Genomic DNA, 18065 nt, shown 5'->3' with positions numbered 1-18065 from the left:
AGGAGGAGTGGTGGCAAGCAAACAAAACAAACCTGTGAAGAAAAGAAGTCCCAGGATCAGACCTTCTCTAAGCCCTTGATTCTGTTTATTTCTGAGCCCAGCCTTCACTTTAGAACCAACTGAAAGCTGATTATATTGAAACATTTTTTTGGCATTCATGTTGGACTTTCTCTAGAAGGATGCCCTTAGTGTAAAAACAAGGAATATCTTTTTTTTTTTTTAAAAAAGATAAAACCAAAAAACTATCAGGTCACTAACACACTCCTCCCCACTCTCCTCCTCCCTCCAGTTCAGAGGACTGCCTTCCAGTTCAGAGTCAGCCAGTGAATGGGGTGGGGGAACTTATATTCAGAGTCTTGCTGTGGCCCCTCCATCCCAATGCTCTCCTTCTGCCTCTTAGGAGGTAATTTACTCTCCAAGGAGTGAGCCTTCCTGGATCAGCAGGGGTAACAAGAAGGGGTACATGGGGTACAATGTTCCTCCATACTGGGAAGTCAAGGTGAGAGAGAGTCCACCATTAGCCATCTGTCTTCTAGAAGCTTCTCTGTGAGAACAGGGGTGGAAAGGATATGGAGAAGGGGACATCTCTCAACCCCTCTATCCACTTCTAGGCTTTGTTGATTGTCACTCCTGTTATTACTCTTGGTCATCAGATCAGGACATACTGGGTGCTTCTCCCTTTTATCCCTGTGCCAAACCTGTGACATAGGTGCTAATAATTCCCATTTTGTGGAAGAGGAAACAGAGGCACATAGCAATCAAGTGACTTCCCCAAGGTCACGTGGCTTATAACAGGCGGCTCACCCTCCCAGCTCTTCCCCTTCTAACACCATCCAGCTGGGTGCTGCAGAACTGTTGACATAAAAAATATTCACAATCTAAAAGTTAAAGAGTTATGCTTTATTCAGCGGGAGTTTTTAGGACTTCATGCCTGGGAGGCAGCATCTCAAGTAACCCTGAGAGAACTGCTCCGAGAAGGTCAGGGGAGGAGCTAGGATATAGGAGTTTTGTCACAAAGGGCAGGTAGTGGAAGCATCAATAGATTACTGTTAATGAAAGAAAACCAGAAATTGCAAGTTAAGCAATTCAGCGCTTTTCTATGTATTTAGCAAGAGTCTGGGCTCACTGAAATCATCCCTCTGATATTCACCTCAGCTATCTGGGGTCAGTATCCTGTGTTTTCATATCCTGAGTTTCCTCGGGGCTCACTGACTCATGTCGGACCCCTGCAATAGCTGGTGGCTGCGATATCCTTTGTTTAATGATACGGCAGAAAATAGTTCATTTCTCACAGTCATCTCTCAAGAGCTGAAACGAGGTCTGAGAAGCTAGGACTGCAGGCACAGTGACAGAGTTGGGGTGGGCTGTGCTTTGCATTTCCACGTCCCCTGGGAGGACACCACTCCCCACCTTTCCAGAGAGGACTCAGGTTCTGCCTCCCTGCTCTCTACCCCTGGCTCTGTGACCTTGGGCTCACACCTTGCCTCGAGGTGTCCCAGTTTTCAGGAGTTAGTAATGAGGGCGGGGCCTTATGATGGATCACGTCCCTTCAGCTGGTTTAGGCGGAGCACTGCAGGCTGCAGAAGTCAGCGGATGAGAAGAGCCTCAACACGTTGACCAGCGGGAACATGACAACGGCTCCCAGGAGCGAGCCCAGCTGCACCGCCGCCCCGCACCACAAGAGGGCGCTGCGGCTGTGGTCGCGTAGGATCACACCCAGCATCACCTTGACGTAGCTCAGACAGCCAATGAACAGCACCCAAGAAACCACCTGCAGAGACAGGTTGGGAGAGATGCTGAGTGAAGGTGACTTTGGGGTGAGCCCCAGGGGCAAAGGGTGCTTCTAGGGTGACCTAACATAGCTAAGAGAATCCCATGGAAAAGCCTCTAAGTGCAAGGAGAGCTAATGGGGCCCCATGAGTTGACCTCCCCAAGGATAAAGGAGAACCCAATGGCTTTCTGTCCCCCATGATCAAGTCGGGACTTCCCTGGTAGCTCAGCTGGTAAAGAATCCGCCTGCAATTTTCTGCAATCTCTTGCAGAGAACCCAGTTCGATTCCTGGGTAGGGAAGGTCCCTTCGAGAAGGGATAGGCTACCCACTGTGGTATTCTCTGACCCTGATGGGTCAGAAGGTAAAATAATCTGCCTGCCATGCGGGAGACCTGAGTTCGATCTCTGGGTTGGGAAGATCCCTTGGAGGAGGGTATGGCGACCCAAAGTTGCCTGGAGAATCCCCACGGACAGAGGAGCCTGGTGGGCTACAGTCCATGGAATCACAAAGAGTCAGATACAACTGAGCGACTAAGTACAGCTCAGCATGATCAAGTCAGGGGTAACTGTGAGAAGGCTACTGCTGACATACACATAGTGGAGAGTATGGTGTTCACGGGAGAGGCTGAACTGTAATCTCGGACCAGCCAACTAAACTTCTCAAGCCTTTGTTCCCCAATGAAAGCATCCCTCCTCCGCCCCACCTCCACCTTGGGCTTCCTGAGCGAGTAACCACAAAGCACTTGGTCAATAGAAGGAGCTATACTCTGGATCTCCTAGGCCTTGGCTAGGTAGGGGTGGGAGGGGGATAGTGCCACAGTCGACACTCACGATGAGGACTTCTCCGCCCCAGTGGCCCTGCATGAGGGGGCAGGGGCTCATCACAGCCATGGCCATGTTGTAGGCTCCGAAGCTGGTCCCGAGCACTGCGAGGACTCCCAGGAATGGCAGAGACCTAGGACAGAGTTGGGGTGGGGCATGATTGGAGGAGGTGAAAAGCCTGAACCTCTGCCCCTACTCCCCCACCTGGCCTCTGAGCTCCAGGGGGCCACATGGAGTGGTCAGCTTCTCCAGGTTTAGAGGTTAGACCCATGTGGAAACTTCCAGGCTACCCAGTTCAAGTGCATCAGTGAGGTTCCTGAGGTCAAGACTGGCACAAGTCATCCTGAGTATTAACAGCAGAGCCCAGCATCCCAGCGGGAGAAACAGAACAGATTCTAGGGCTACACAAGCCTGGTTCAAATACCAGTTCCTCCTGCAAGACTGGGCCCTAAGCCTCAGTTTCTTCACCCGTGAAATGAGTCTTGTGGGGCTGGGAGAACGCACGGGAGCAGAGTGTGTATGGCCTGGCCCTGGTTGTGGGCCCACCTGGTACCATCTGTTGCTATTTCCTCCTGCAACACCTCCCACCCACTCCAGGATGCTGGGCAGATGAGTGGGAGGCTTGGATCATGGCACCGTGACTGTAGGGTGTGCTGTGCAACCTCGGGTGACCCTCCCTCCCTCCAGCCTCAGCTTCCGGGTCCACAGGGTGAGATTCACATGATCTGAGGGCCCTGGTAGCCGGCTCAGAGGCTCTGGTGGCCTTCCAAGTAGGCCCTCTGTCTGACCACTGAGGACACCATCCTTCATTTGAGGCCTTTTCCCTGGGATCTCCCCATCCACACTGACAGGTTAGAGTGGAGGGCTGCCTACCTCTAAGGACACTTTCTGTCTCAGGATTCTTGGATTCTGGGACTCTCAGGTTCTGTATTTCTAACATTCTGGGCATCTCAGAGTCCATAGATCTGCAGCCTCTGGTCTGTTCCCTCAGAAATCTCCAGCTTTGCTCCACAGTGTTCAAACCCAAGGGAGAAAACTCAGCTTTCTGGCAAACTGACATCTGTCCAGCTCTCCCATCCTCATGATCCCTCCTTCCCTGGCAGGGGGTGAGGGTAGGGTGGGCAGAACTAGGGGAGGTGGGGATGGGCAGGGCTCAGAGGCAGTGAAGACAGGCAGGCCAGAGGAGCAGGTAGGGAGGCAGGGGGGACCTAAAGTTTCATGACTCCAAGGTGGGTGTTTCTCCTGTGGGGGTCAGAAGCCCCTTCATCAGAACTACTTAGGTTGCTTATTAAAATTTGAAACCCCAGGTCTCCATCTAGGCTGACTCAATTTGCATTTTATCAATTTGCCCAGCCATTCTTCTAGAATTGCAGTGGTAAGAGGGCCGCAGGCAGGAGGGCAGGACTCAAATCCTGGGAACTGGATCAGAGCAAGGCCTTCTCTGAGCCTCAGGGTTTCTATTTGTAAATAGGAGCCTCGCTTCCTGTCTGCTTATTCCTCCTCATGGGCCAGTGGTGGTGAATGTAGACCTGACATGCGCCAGGCCCTCAGTGCTCTAAAAGCTTTACAAAATTAAAAAAAAAAAAAAAAAGCTTTACAAAATTAGCCCCCAGAAACCCAGAAGAGCTATTATTCTCCCCATTTTCCAGATTAGATTCCTGAGGCACAGAGAGGAGTCCAGTATCACAGAGCTAGCAAGTGGCAGAGCCAGGATTTGAACCCAGGCAGGTGAGCCCCAGACACCACATTCTTAACTATCCCACCTCCAGCCTGATAGGTAGGTGCGGTGCATTCTGGGTTCTGACATGAAGCGCTCCCCCAACCCGAGCTCTCCAGGGCCAGGTGAGGGCAGACCTGTTAGGCAGAAAAACGGAGAGGAAGCAGGCGAGAGGGTTGGCCATGGAGCTGAGGGTGGCCGACAGGTGGTAGGCCACAGGCCCGTAGGACAGGCAGGAGTAGGTCTGCACCGAGGGCAGCACGCCATTGGTGAGTGCGTTCACAAAGGCCACCAGGACGTAGATGAAAGTCAGGTGGGCCGGGCGCTGGGGGGCCGTCTTCTCCTCCAGAGCGTCCTGGGCCTTGCCGCTGTCCTCTGGGGGACCCAGGTCCTTCCCTTCCTGCGGCCGGATGGAGTAGAGGGTGACCTGAGAGGTGAGGAGGTCTTCTATGGAGGCTTCCCAGCGCTTGGGTTGACGCTGGAGGAAAAAGAAGGCGGCAAAGCAGCAGGCCATCATGCAGGAGAGCACGAGGAAGAAGACCAAGGGCGGGAAGTTGGCGGGCAGGTAACGGCTTTCCAGGCGGATCGCCGAGGGTGCTGTCCCAGTAAGCTCAGACACCAAAGTGCTGCCAGCTCCCTGGGAAAGACAAAACAAGGGCCAGTCAGATCCCTGGGTGAGTTTTTTTTTTTTAAACAGACTGAAGATTTGTGGCAACCCTGTGTCGAGCGAGACTATTGGTACTTTTTCCAACAGCATTTGCTCACTTCCTGCCTCTGGGTCACGTTTTGGTAATTCTTGAATTATTTCAAACCCTCCACTAGCAAAAAGTCTATGACTCACTGAAGGCTCAGATGATAGTTGATTTTTTTTTTTTGGCTCCCCCACACAGCTTGTGGGATCTTCATTGCCTAACCAGGGCCCATTGAACCCAGACCCCCTAAAGTGGAAGCTGAGTTCTAAGCTCTGGATCACCAGGAAATTCCTAGATGGTTAACACTTTTTAGTAATAAAATATTTTAAAATTATGGTATGTACATTGTTTTTTTAGACACAGTGCTATTATATACTTAGTAGACGACATATAGCATAAACATAACTTTTATAGGCACACAGAAAATTTGTGTGACTTTTTTACTGAGATATTTGCTTTATCGTGGTGGTCTGGAGCCAAATCTGCAATTCTCTCCGAGGTCTGTGTGTATACAATAAATACTAGGCATTATCATTATTATGTAAGTGATGGATAATATACACACAGCTCCTATGGTGAGGATAATACATGCTCACACGGACTCACTCACTGGGCAGCAGCACTGGGTCAGTATCAGCTTGTGTGTGTCTTCTGACAGCGTCGTGCAGTCCCCATTTTACAGAGCACGGAGGTGTCAGGACAGAAGCTACTGCTCTGCCCACTCAATGCCCTCCAGGGCTGGCAACTGAAAATATGCATATTCAGAGATGGGGCTGGCTTAAGACAGAACAGCTCCATCCAGAGGTGCCCTGTGGCAACTGTTTTCAAGAGATATCATGCATCTAGATTTATGCGAAATTTCAAAACATTTGAATGTTATTAACTAATTCAAACTCTCAAAAAAAGATTTTTTTTTTGCCTGCTATGGCAGCCCAGGCCACTGGTTTGCAACCACTGCTGCACTGCTGTGGTTTGGATAATATCAGATGTATATATTGTCCCATATCCAGTGAGAAAGTTTGATGCTGTAAACACATGGAGTAATGTCTAAACGTTTATCAACGTCTAAAGTCTGTGGTTCTCAGCCTTGGTTGTACATTAGTGGCACCTAGGGAATTTTCAATAAATACAAGTTCACAATCCCTTATCTGCAACTCTAAAATCCGAAAGGCTCTGAAAGAATGTTTTCGTGAGTCAGTTGACAGCAACATTTGAACTGGATATGAAGCTGTTTATAGCCCTCATCTGCCTATGGGGCATGAATGCCCTGGGCTGTGGGCTGTGGGGATTGCCATGTCACAGGCCCTGTCTTAGATGTGGGGTAAGTGTGTTCTACAATCTGAAACTCCAGATTTCAAAATACACCCGACCACAAGGACTTCAGAGGAGCCCCACCCTAGACGTGTGTGTGTCTCAGCAGCGCCCCCAGGTGATCGAAAATGGTGTCGGGTCAAGGACATGGGCCTACGCAACATCTCGGAAACACCAGCCCTGGGTTAAGACCTTGCTTGTGACCTAGGACAGAGCTGCAAAGACCCTGGGTGATGCCAGGTACCTGTGGGCTGTCCACGTTCCTGGTGGCCTCAGAGCTCAGGGTGGTGGCCGATATCTCCGTGACGTTGACGCAGGTGGTGAGACCCGAGCCCTGGGCAAGAGCCACAAGTGCAGGCAGGAGGCCACTGAGTCCCTCGCCCACAAAGAAGGTGGTGAGGTAGTAGGTGGGCAGCCTGCTCATGAAGGGGAGGAAGGTGACAGAGGAGGTGCAGTCCACCAGGGCCAGGAAGAAGGTGAGGACTAGGAAGGCAATGCTGTGGCGGCTGCCCAGCACCCAGGAAGTGACGTTCCAGAGGAAGGCGAAGAGGGTGCAGGCGATGGTGCCCACCCCCAGCACGGTGAAGACAACGGCCACCTCGGAGAGGCAGCCAGGGCGGAAGTGATGGAGCAGGGTGACCAGCAGGGGGCCGATGTTGGCCAGCTGGATGATCACTGTGAGGTAGGAGGGCAGATACCAGCCTTCCGGTAGCTCCGTCACCAGCAGGGGCAGCTCCACCCAAAGCCCGTTGATGGCCACCCAGGAGCCCATCCCGAACGTGCAGACCAGCAGGTGTATCAGGAAGGCCATGGTGACGTCTGCCCTGGGCCGGAGGCAGCTCCCTCCTCAGATCAGCCTGCAATGTGTTTGATAGAGAAGAATATCAGGTGAGCAATGTCAGGTGCATCATATAGCAAAAGACTGTGCTTCTGGGCCCTGGGTTTTCTCTTATTATTCCCCTCTCCATGAACACGTTGGATTTTTACTAGCAGAAAACATGGACAAATCCCTTTATAACTAACCTTTCAGCAGGGAAAGCTTTCCTAATCATGACTCCTAAATCCAGAGTCCACAAAAGAAAAATTTGATACTGAAGGAGGAAACAGACAGAACAGGCTCCATCTTGAAAGCAGGACTCCATCTTGGGCCAGACTGTGGACTTTGAGCTATGTGCCCAGTATCTATGGAAATGACAGACCAACTGGAAAACCAGACCACCCCCCAGATGGAAGAGCCCCAGGGCTCGTATCTAGACTCTCCGTCACCTAAAAGAATACCCTAATTGTCTGTGTAACCAAATAGAATCATACATTCTATTATGCTTATTGGGGTATGACCACAGTTCTATTGATAGTTGTCCACTGTTAACTACCTAGGCCTAAGGCATATGAACCATGGGTTAACTTTGATTGTGTCTTTCTTTTCCTTTGTTCAGACTAGTTTAAGGAAATTTGGGGAGGTGGGTTTGGGCATGTACACTTAGGGTATATAAGGTTTTCAGAAAAATTGGTCAGGGTCCTTGGCTAAGAGGAGACTCTGCCTTGGGCCCACCGGTGTAATAAACTGCACTCCACTATCTGCGTTGTCCTTCTGAGTGAGTTTGTTTCCCGGAACATGTGGCTACAACAATAACATTCTACCGCATAAATATTAGAACACACAAAAGCAAGCAAGTAAAACAGCCTCTGCAAAAAATGACAAAAAAATACCAACAAGAAGATCAAAAGACAGATGATATCCTGGGGGGAAAATATTGCAATGTAAAGCACAGACAAAAAGTTCCTCTTCCTAATATGTCAAGAGTTTTTACAGATTAAGAACAAAAAGGCCCAATAGAGAAGTTGACATAGGATATGAACAGGTCAGAGGAAAAAATACAAGCAAGTCTTAGACTGTCCCCTTCATTTACCATGGGAAACATCAATCAACGATGACTCCATTTCTCACGGTGAGATTCTTCCAAAGCCATGAGATATACACAAAGTTACTATTTCTTGCAGCAAACAAACTATTTCTAACAGCAAAACATAAGAGACAACCTTTGTGCTATCCACAGAAGAGGGGCTAGTGGAAGAGATGATGGCCTGTTGGAATAGCACACACCTGTTACAAAGAGAGGGAGGTGGGAGGGCTCACTGGCTGATGGATAGCAACAGGCCTCAAGGCTGAGTTGATAAGTGAACACCACCAAGGTAGGTGGACAGTGTGTGGTCTTTCGGACTTAAGGGAAGAGGAGGAAGAATATATTCTCTTTGCTTGTATTTGCGCAAAGCAGACTTTGAAGGACACATAGAAACTGCCGGGATGTTTGCAGCATCTCAGTGTAGATCTTTTTATGTAATTTTGATTTGTGAACCATGGAAACACAGCACATTATCTGTTACAAAAATATGGTTATCTGATATAAGATTCCAGTCTGGAGTTTTTCTTCTCAAATTATAGAGCTCCATCTCTGGACAGGCCCTTGGAGACCACCTGACTGTAGCCCTCTAGAGCCATGCTGTGATCTGTTTAAATGAAGTGAAGTGCAAAACAGTTATGTCTGACTCTTTGCAACCCCATGGACTATACAGTTCATTGGATTCTCCAGGCCAGGATACTGGAGTGGGTAGCTGTTCCCTTCTCTAGCGGATCTTCCCAAACCAGGAATCAAACCCAGGTCTCCCGCATTGCAGGCAGATTCTTCACCAACTGAGCCGCTAGGAAAGCCCAAGAATACTGGAGTGGGTATCCTATCCTTTTTTACCACCTTCCCAATTACCTGTGTCACACCACCTGTGCTGTTACCCTCAGTCTACGAAAAAACATTGGAGAGGGTTTGTCAACTGAAAAAAAAAAATCAGCATCTCACAACATAAGAGCAGTGAGTTTCAGCTTTATTCAGGGACCCTATGAAGGAAAGCTATGACCAACGTAGACAGCATATTAAAAAGCGGAGATACCACTTTGCTGGCAAAGGTCCAATTGTGGTGTTGGAGAAGACTCTTGAGAGTCCCTTGGACAGCAAGGAGATTAAACCAGTCAATCTTAAAGGAAACCAGTCCTGAATATTCACTGGAAGGACTGATGCTAAGCTGAAGCTCCAGTACTTTGGCCACCTGATGCAAAAAGCCAACTCATTGGAAAAGACCCTGATGCTAGGAAAGATTGAAGGCAGGAGGAAAAGAGGTGACAGAGGATGAGATGCCTGCATGGCATCAATGACTCAGTGGACATGAGTTTGAACAAACTCTGGGAGATGGTGAAGGACTGGGAAGCCTGGCGTGCTGCAGTCCATGGGGTCACAGATTCGGAACGACTCAGCGACTGAGCAACAGCAATGTGAGGATTGTACCCTGGGAGACAGCCTCTCAGGTCTGAGGAACTGCTCCAAAGAGGTAAGGGAGGAGCCAGGATACATATGAATTTGTTGTTGGGAGTTACATGTGGTCATATATAAGTCTAGGTAAATGATCAATGCCAGTCACACACCCACACACACAGGCACAAACTCAGCTAGCTCAAGTTAATGATTTTAGTGCTTTTCAATGTAAGGGGAGATACAGGATGTCTGGGTCACTGGAATTCTTCCTTTGGTTCGCATCTTAACTGTCTGGGGGCTGTATATCCGGAACAGAATGCTTCATGCTGAGTGCTTTTCCATCCTGAATTCCCCTCAGGAAGCATTGAGAGTCAACTGCTGTGGGTTCCAACTTAATCCTTGTAGAGCTGGGATGTCAGGCAACATTCTTTGTTCACAGATTTGAGTGAATGACTGGAGGCAGTTGCCTGGACTTGAATCCAGGTCTGCCTCTTAGCTAACTGAGTGATTTGGGGTGACCAAGTTTGCCTCCCTCTACCTCATGTCCCCCCTCTGTAAATTGACCTCATGGCTTGTAATGAGATCCAGCGTTAAGGAATATATGTTGTCTTAACGGTACCTGGCGCATAGAAAGCGCTTACTAAGGGTTTGCCGTTATAGTTATTATTTTTTCTAATTTGCTAAAAATTAGCATATGAATATTAAAATTACTAAAGGATAAAAGAAAGTTCCCCTGGAGGTACTGCCTGAAATCACTGCTGACACAGGTACCATTTTGGAGAGAAATGTTGACAGGTCCAATCACATCCTTTTTACAGATGGGGAATGGGGTGGGGTCCGCGGGGTGGAGGACCTCTCCGGAGGCAGGTGATGGGATTGGAGTGGGTCCTCTGCAGCAGACGGCTCCACCCACCTCTCCCCAGGACCCTGATCTCTTGGTTCTGCTCAACTCACACGGTCAGCCTTTAACTCCTTGTCTCTCTTCTAGAGCATGCCAGAGCAGCCCCTGTGGGTGGAAGTTCCTTTCCAGGTTCCCATACATAGAGCTGACCCGCCATCCCCAGACTCTGTTCCCCTGAAACCCAATCCTCTCTGGGAGGCGGAATGCAGCCAGACCTGCTTTCAGTCTCTTTTCACCACCTCCTGTCTGGGGGCCTTAGGCGAGTCACTAAAGCTCTGTTTCCTCAGCAGCAAAGCTGGCCCCACTGACAGCCCAGGTCAAGCCCTGGCTCTGGGCGTGCCCAGAGGACCCACAGAGAGAGGGCAAACTTTTGTCTTAGCCTGACTGGGGCACCAACTTCACGCCCATTCGCATCTCAGCTTTCTGCAGGACTCTGCCCCTCAGGAAAACCCCACTGGCTGCTGGCCCCGGGCCCCAGGACCCTCCGTTCGGGGTTCTCCTGGGGCGGGTGTGTCCTGGTACATTTGCCAGGGAGACTGAAGCCCCTGGAGGGCAGGGGCTGCTTTGGAATCTCGCCTTCTGACAGTGGTGGAAGAGCCTTTACAGATGACCTAGCTCCAGTTTGTGAACTGGTAACTCCCTGGCTGCAGGTAAGCAGCAGAAGTGTTATTTTGATGTGGGGTGAGTTGTAAATAATTAGTTACTAACATCTGCAAGTTAGGAAGGGTTTGGCATACAAAACTCAGGATTTCTGGCTTCTCTAGAATATTCTGGAAGGCAACACTGGGTCAGTACGCCTACATGGCAACAATCACCCTTGGCCCTTTTTAACTTAGGGCACCCACCTGGGACCCTCCAAGCCCGGTACACTGCAAACCCTGATTAAGCCTAGCCCTCATTTTTGAAAGCAAGATGTGGCTTGCTCTGGATCCCGTCCTAGTAGGGGATAAGGTGTGGGCTGGGATCCAACCTTGGGCCTCTCTCTCAGATCTGGACTCAGGTCACTGCCTCCAGCCACGTTACTGCTCTTGCTGCACTAGTGTCTAGAGGCAGGCATCTGGGCTCAAATCCTGGCTTCAACCTTGCACTAATTGGCTCAACTTCTGGTGTCTGATTTCTCTTGTGCAAAATGGGAGGCTCCCAGTACCGACATCAGAGTTGTTATGACCATGAAACTTGCAAAATGCTCATATGATGCCTGATACATCGTGTGTGTTCAATACATGTTAATGATCATGATTACTATTTCAAAAAATGTGGCAATTGCAAAACACAGTTATCCTGAACACTTCCTGATACCACAATACGCATCATTTCTGAAGGCAGAATTTTGTCAGCACTTCCCCCTAAACAATCAACAAGCAGGGATTTTTAGTCACCTGCTTTGTGCCCAGTGCTGTGAGAGCTGCAAGCAGAAAAGACACAGGGGCTATCCCCAGAGAAAAGTGTGAGGGAGAGGTGGGTGGGAGGCAGGATCCGGATGCATCATGAGCCAAAGCAGAGGCAGAGCTGCAGGTAGGGAGAAGGAGCAGTGGCTGGGGCTGGATGGAAAGGCAAGTTCCCACCCTACGTTGGCCAAGGCAGGTGACTCACTGGCAGCAAAACAGAAGCAGTCTTGCCGCAGAGGATCAGTGGAGCAGAGGAGGGAAAAGACCTCTTTCAAAAGCCAGCAGTTCATCATACCTTCTCAGCAGCTCACCATACAGTCCAAGAAGACCCAGAAATAGGTGCTGGCTGCTCACTCCCACCTGAGGCCAGAACCTGTTATAAACCAGGCAGAGTCTCACTAAAAAAAAGCTGACCCACATCAGCTCAGGTAGAGTTCTGCCTAGGATGAGTGAAACACTTTGGAAGGAAAGCAAAGATGGAGCGTTGATATTCCAAGACCAAGGCTACTAGCTGCTTCCCACCAGCCACTCTTCCTTCTTTCATTATTATCAAGACTAGATTTTTGTTTGGACAAATGGCCACTGAGCTAAAGGACCACATTTTCCAGCCTCCTTTGTAGCTGGACATGGCTCTTGAACTAAGACCAGGCCAATGAGGTTGCAAGAGACTTTGAAAAAATCTTCTTAAAGGGAATGTGCTCTTTTGTTCTTCCTTCATCCTGCTGTCTGGAGTTTAGATGTGATAGCCAGAATGCCAGCAGCCATTTTGCACAAATGGGAGATGGCGTTGGGGTTAGATGGAGACTAGATCCCTTCTCAGGCATAGAACTGCCATACCAACCCTGTTTTGCCCCCTGCTGGACTATTTTGCTTTTTTTTTAAAAAAAAAACTTTTATTTTGTATTGGGGTATAGCTGATTAACAATGTTTTGATAGTTTCAGGTCAACAGTGAAGGCATTCGCCCACACCATTATTGATAAGCTTCTACATTGTTTAAGCCACTCTTATTTTTTATAAATAACAAAACACTGGCTAACTGGGCAGAGATATATGTTCAAGAATGTATCCTGATCAGTGATGGTAAGCAAAAAATGAATACACTGATCTCATTTACTATTAATGCCCTGATTCAGAAACTCAGGTCCTGCCTCAATTAGGATCTGATCAAAAACCAAAATCAAACGAAATGAGTTGTTGAGACACACCTTAAAGAGATACCAAAAGGCACAGGTTAGGAGTAAATGTGGGGCGAAGGTCTTCCAGAAAAAATGCAGTGAAAGAGAGAGAGACATGGAGGGAGGGAGTGGTAACTCTCACTATGGAATCTGATGGCAAAAATCAAAAGTGTAAACCAGACTCAGAGTCATTTTATATTGATAAAGACTGATTCATAATGGAGTCAAAACAGTAGTGAGTATCTGTATTCTGAATAACTTTCTCCAGAAGCCTCAGACATGCTAGGGGAGACGGACAGAAGAATAGTAAATGGTGGGGTTTTGGCTCACTGTTTCAGGCCTTAAGAGCAGAAGGTATAAAATAAGCAAGGATTTAGAGGAGGCCATAAGTGGTATGCCTATTAAGGAGGAATAAGTAAATAATTAAAGGGAGGAGGGGAATTGGCAGAAGATGGTTACCTTTTATCACCTGAACAGCTATAAAACTATGAGGTCAGCAAGCTGGCCAGTTACACATTTACAAATAAGTAGTTTTCCTACATAGTACCAGTAAGAACATAAGATAGGGTAGTCATTTGGGAAAAATAAATAAAGCTGAATCTCTTTCTTATCTCTTACCCAGTCCCTGCCCCATCAAAAGAAAACCAATTTCAGCTGGACCAAATGTTTACATATTTTTTAAATTAAAAAAAATCATAAAAGTACTCCAAAGAACATATATAGAGAAGGAACAGCTTGTGCAAAGGTCCTGGGGCAGGAATGAGCCTAGGGTAGTGTGGCTGAAACAGTGGGCTCAATGGGGAGCAGAGGGCAGACCGGGGAGGTAAGGAGCCTGAATTTCATTCATGTGCAGTGGTTCCCATGCACTGAGAGCCCCGATCCCCATGGCCCACAGAGATGAGTTCTCTGGGTCCTGAGGCAGGCACAACTGCAGCTGTATACTTTGAGGGAAGTGATTTGGCTCTGCAAGTCTCTCTTTATTTGGAAACAAGTCACGGTGGTGTTATGGCCCAGCACAGCCCATTTCCTTTAGGGTTCCCCTGCCCTGGCTTATTCCCAGCCAGCCACACTACGTGCCATGTCTCCTGGAGTCATCAATGGCAGTGGACGATGGAGGTCCTGGACAGAGGTACCTGCCAGTGAAGAGGCCGGGTGGCTTCAGAGATCTCAGGAGTGGCTCAGAGTGCTGGGGATACTGTTTAGAAGTGCACATCTCTGTTATCTGTTTTACAGAGGCTTTGCACTTCTTGTTCATTCATTTATCCGGTATTCACTGGATACTTGCTATGTGCTGGACACAATCTCTGCTCTCAGGAAAGTGTGGGATGAAACAGTCACTATGCAAAGTAGGAACATTGAGCTAGTCAGCTGCTGATAAAGGCTGTGGAGGGAAGGAGCTGTCAGGGGGAGCAGGCGGTCGGGGAGGGCAGCTGTCAGAGGGAACCTGAAGGAAGCCTGGGACTGAGCCATGTCAGGGGAAAGAGTAGTGGGGGAGGGGACAGCAAGTGCAAAGGCCCTGGGGTGGGGCCTCACTTGTCCTGTCCCAGCCAGAAGCAGGTCTTGGTGTGGAAAGAACAGCCAGGAGGCTGATGTGGCTATCGCAGTTCCCATGGGGAGGAACTGGCAAGGTCACGTGGGGCCTTGTAGGCAAGAGTTTAGAGATTTTCTCTGAGTCAAAATCTCCATTGCTGGGCCAGCTCTAATTTCATTTTAAATAGAATCCTGCTGACTGTTGTGAGGAGAGTAAGGAGGAACCAGGGTGGAATCAGGGATGAAACGTGTTAACCCCTTAGAAAGCTGGTGCAGTTATCAAGGGGGACAGATGAAAACAGTAACAATAGTAACAACTAAAACAACGGCTGCCACTGCTTACTGCTCCTCTCTCCAGGCCCCGAGTTAAACATTTTACACAATTTATTGTCAAATCCTCTCAACAACCCAGGAATAAGCGTGGTAATTGTCTCCATTTAACATAATAGATGAGGAAACTGAGGCTCAGAGAGGGAAAGTCATTTGCTGAGGTCACACAGCTGGTCATCTGGAAGCTGAGGTTTGAGCCCAGGTATATCTGTGGACCCAACCCTCTTAAGCAGCCTGAGGGGGACCCTGGAGGGGAGGGGGTTAGAAACTGGCTTCAGGGGCCAAGTAGAGCAGGATCACTTTCCACTCACCTCCAGCCTCCCCAAGCACCTGGGCTGGAAAAGGGAGAGAAATGTGATCCAGGCCCTGGAGAACCTGGGAGAGACTCCAAACACATCTGTTTCCCAGGCCCTTCGGTGACTGTGGGAGACCAGAAACCTAAGGCTTTGAATGAGACTCTTGAAATTCTCCTACAGCAGGTGGGCAAACAGACAGCGAAGCCAGAAGGACAGCCTCAGACAAAGGTGTCTCTTTCCTTCAGATTCTTGCATAAAAAGCTGTGTCCCGGGCCCAAGGGAGTGAAGGGAAGAGGGGAGAGGGGCCACCCTCAGTGTTTGGGCTGGTCCATCTCCTCCCCCACTGGCAGGAAGGGCCTTGTCCAGCCTTGACCATCAGAGCCTAAGCCTCTAAGCCTGCACTGACCTGCTCTCTGCTTTCTTCTTTATGGCATCACTAGGCATCAGCTCAGGGATGGGAGTTTATCTGTGTCTATCTGTCGAGTGCCGCTTTCTCCCAAGCGAGCCTGGCCCTGTCCACTCTCCCAGTGTCCAGATGGCCACCTGGTTTGCAAAAGGCCAGGTCCCCCAACTGAGCCTGCCGCAGCCGTGGGGGTTAAGTCAGCCAGGGCGGCTCGGACAGTTCCAGCTGACAGCATGGGTGCTGGCCACACACCGCTCCCAGACAAGGGTCTGAGTCAACATTACCCCAGGTTCCAGACTCCTTACAAGACTAGAGGGGTGAGGATATGGTCCGGGCAGGAGTGAGATGGTGTTGAGTGAGGAAGAGGTGGAGAAAAAAAGACAGAGACAGGCACAGAGGGAAAGAAAGAATCAAAAGCTGGAAGCAGAAGCAGGCAGAAAGAAAGACAGAGGCGGGGCAAAAGGAAGGGTTGCAGCAAGCAGGAGGTGGAGGCAGGGGAGAGGCCTGGGTGCGCTGGAGGCCTGGCCCGGGTCAGCCACTGCCCTGGCGCCCCATGTCCACGTGCATCCAGAGGCCTTCGCTTGTCCTCTCCACCAGCTCCCCCGAGCCTCATCCCATCTCAGCGCTCCTGTCTCGCAGACGTGGGGGAACCAGGCCCAGGGAGGAAGCAGTGCTTGCCTGCGCCCTGTCCACCCCCAGGTCAGCCAGCCTTGTACTTACCGGCTGTGTGTTGTCAAGCCAGCTGCTCGTGCTCTCTGGGTCTTGGTGTCTCCAAAGGGTCTAAAGATGCCCAGGATTTTAGGGCTTTGCTTCAGGGAGGAAGTGAGAAGATAATGAGCGCAGCCAGCCAATGTGGACCATGAGTTCCCTTCCTCCCTCACCCCTCTCCCAAGGCCTGGAAGGGCTTCAGGCCTCCCACGGGGCTGACCTTGGCTGGGTTCCCCTCCCCTCAGTGCCCATCCCAGCCTCCGGCCCTGGTGCCAGGCAGGGGAGACTCCGGCCCCCACCTGGCTGGAGCAGCTGTCTAGAAGTCCCAGGGGCATGGAGATGCAGCCGGGAGGAGGTCTGCAGGGGCCCACTCATTTGGCCTGGGGGTGGGGGGTCTGGAGTCCACCCAGCCGGCTCAGGTTGCCCCAACTCCAACCAGACCAGCTCCAGCAGGGGAGGAGGCCCTTCTTCCCTCCTATCCCTTGGCCTCTGAGCCAGCAGCTGAAGTTAGGGGAAAGGCCGTGGGGCACCCGCTGTCCCCAGACTAGTGCCCCCACCTCGGTGCCCGGTGATCCTTGCCAGTGACTGGCCCCTGGTACTTGCTGCTCTGTCCTTAGCAGACCTGAGCTGCCTGCCCGACTCTGCCAGCTTACCTGCTGGTCCCGTTCTCAGGCGGCTCTGCATGGGAGGGGCCAGAGGCAGCAGGGTTAGTATTAACCTGTCCCCGCCCCAAGGAGGGGGAAGGCGGGGGGATGGTGGGCGGGGCTCACCAAGAGCCTACTGTGTGTCTGGAACCTGCCCAGCAGTCAATTCTGGTGACTCTGATGAGTCAGTTTAATGATAAAAGGCTCACATTAGCCAGTGTTTGAACCCCAGAAGACAAAAGACCTGCTTAGGCATTGGCTCTGGCCCCACCTTAGGGTCAATTGTGGTGCAGAAGACTCTTGAGAGTCCCTTGGACAGCAAGGAGATCAAACCAGCCAACCCTAAAGGAAATCAACCCTGATTATTCTTTGAAAGGACTGATGCTGAAGCTGAACCTCCAATATTTTGGCCACCCAATGTGAAGAGCCGAATGACTAGAAAAGACCCTGATGCTGGGAAAGATTGAAGCAGGAGGAGAAGGGGGCCACAGAGGATGAAATGGTTGAATGGCATCATCGATTCAATGGACATGGACTTGGGCAAACTCCAGGAGATGGTGAAGGACAGGGAAGCCTGGTGTGCTGCAGTCCATGGGGTCGCAAAGAGTCAGACACGACTGAGCGACTGAACAACAAATTCCCTACAAGCAGGAATAGCACTCCCTGAAGCAGAAATTCTTGGTTGGAATACCAGTGCTTAAGGATGACACCTGGAAAATGGGGATAATAATAGTGTCCTCTGTCAGAGAATGCTTAATTTTAAGGAATCCTCTGTGTTGTTTTCTGTTTCTCAAGTGCCTTATTTCCTTATCAGCTCCTGAAAAACAGGAACGAGCAGAGCGTTAGGCAGTTCTCAGGACTGAAATCATGAAACGGAACACACACGTGGATTCCTTTCAGTAACTTTCTACTTTTCTGTAATACTACTTAGTCAGGCCCTATTTCCAATACATGGATTTTCTTCTGGCCCTGTGACGATTGTTATTCCCCTAGTTACTGTTGTTATGGCCCCATGACGATTAATATTCCCTTAGTTACTGTTGTTATGCATTTGGTTTTGGTGTTTTTGCTCAA

The 18065-nt window shown here is 49.9% G+C and overlaps 1 protein-coding gene across 2 annotated transcripts; it reads right to left on the bottom strand.

Moving 5' to 3' along the window:
• Positions 1 to 879: 879 nt before the first annotated feature.
• SLC52A3 (solute carrier family 52 member 3) lies at positions 880 to 17047 on the bottom strand. 2 transcript variants are annotated; one of them, XM_020900875.2, is made up of 6 exons: positions 17001 to 17047; positions 16360 to 16448; positions 6558 to 7170; positions 4448 to 4947; positions 2603 to 2726; positions 880 to 1771 (listed from the first exon to the last, which is right to left on the bottom strand). In XM_020900875.2, exons 3-6 carry the CDS (start codon positions 7122 to 7124, stop codon positions 1559 to 1561), a joined length of 1404 nt encoding a protein of 467 aa, XP_020756534.2. In that variant the 5' UTR covers positions 7125 to 7170; positions 16360 to 16448; positions 17001 to 17047; the 3' UTR covers positions 880 to 1558. The 2 variants fall into 2 exon arrangements, with proteins under 2 accessions (XP_020756534.2, XP_020756533.2); XM_020900874.2 differs by lacking the exon at positions 17001 to 17047 and adding an exon at positions 16905 to 16992.
• Between the last annotated feature and the right edge of the window lie 1018 nt (positions 17048 to 18065).

This window comes from Odocoileus virginianus, chromosome 9, assembly GCF_023699985.2.
Source record: "Odocoileus virginianus isolate 20LAN1187 ecotype Illinois chromosome 9, Ovbor_1.2, whole genome shotgun sequence".
Classification (NCBI taxonomy): Eukaryota; Metazoa; Chordata; class Mammalia; order Artiodactyla; family Cervidae; genus Odocoileus; species Odocoileus virginianus.
Note: the sequence above shows the minus strand (reverse complement) of the source record. Positions and strands in the feature narration are given on the sequence as shown.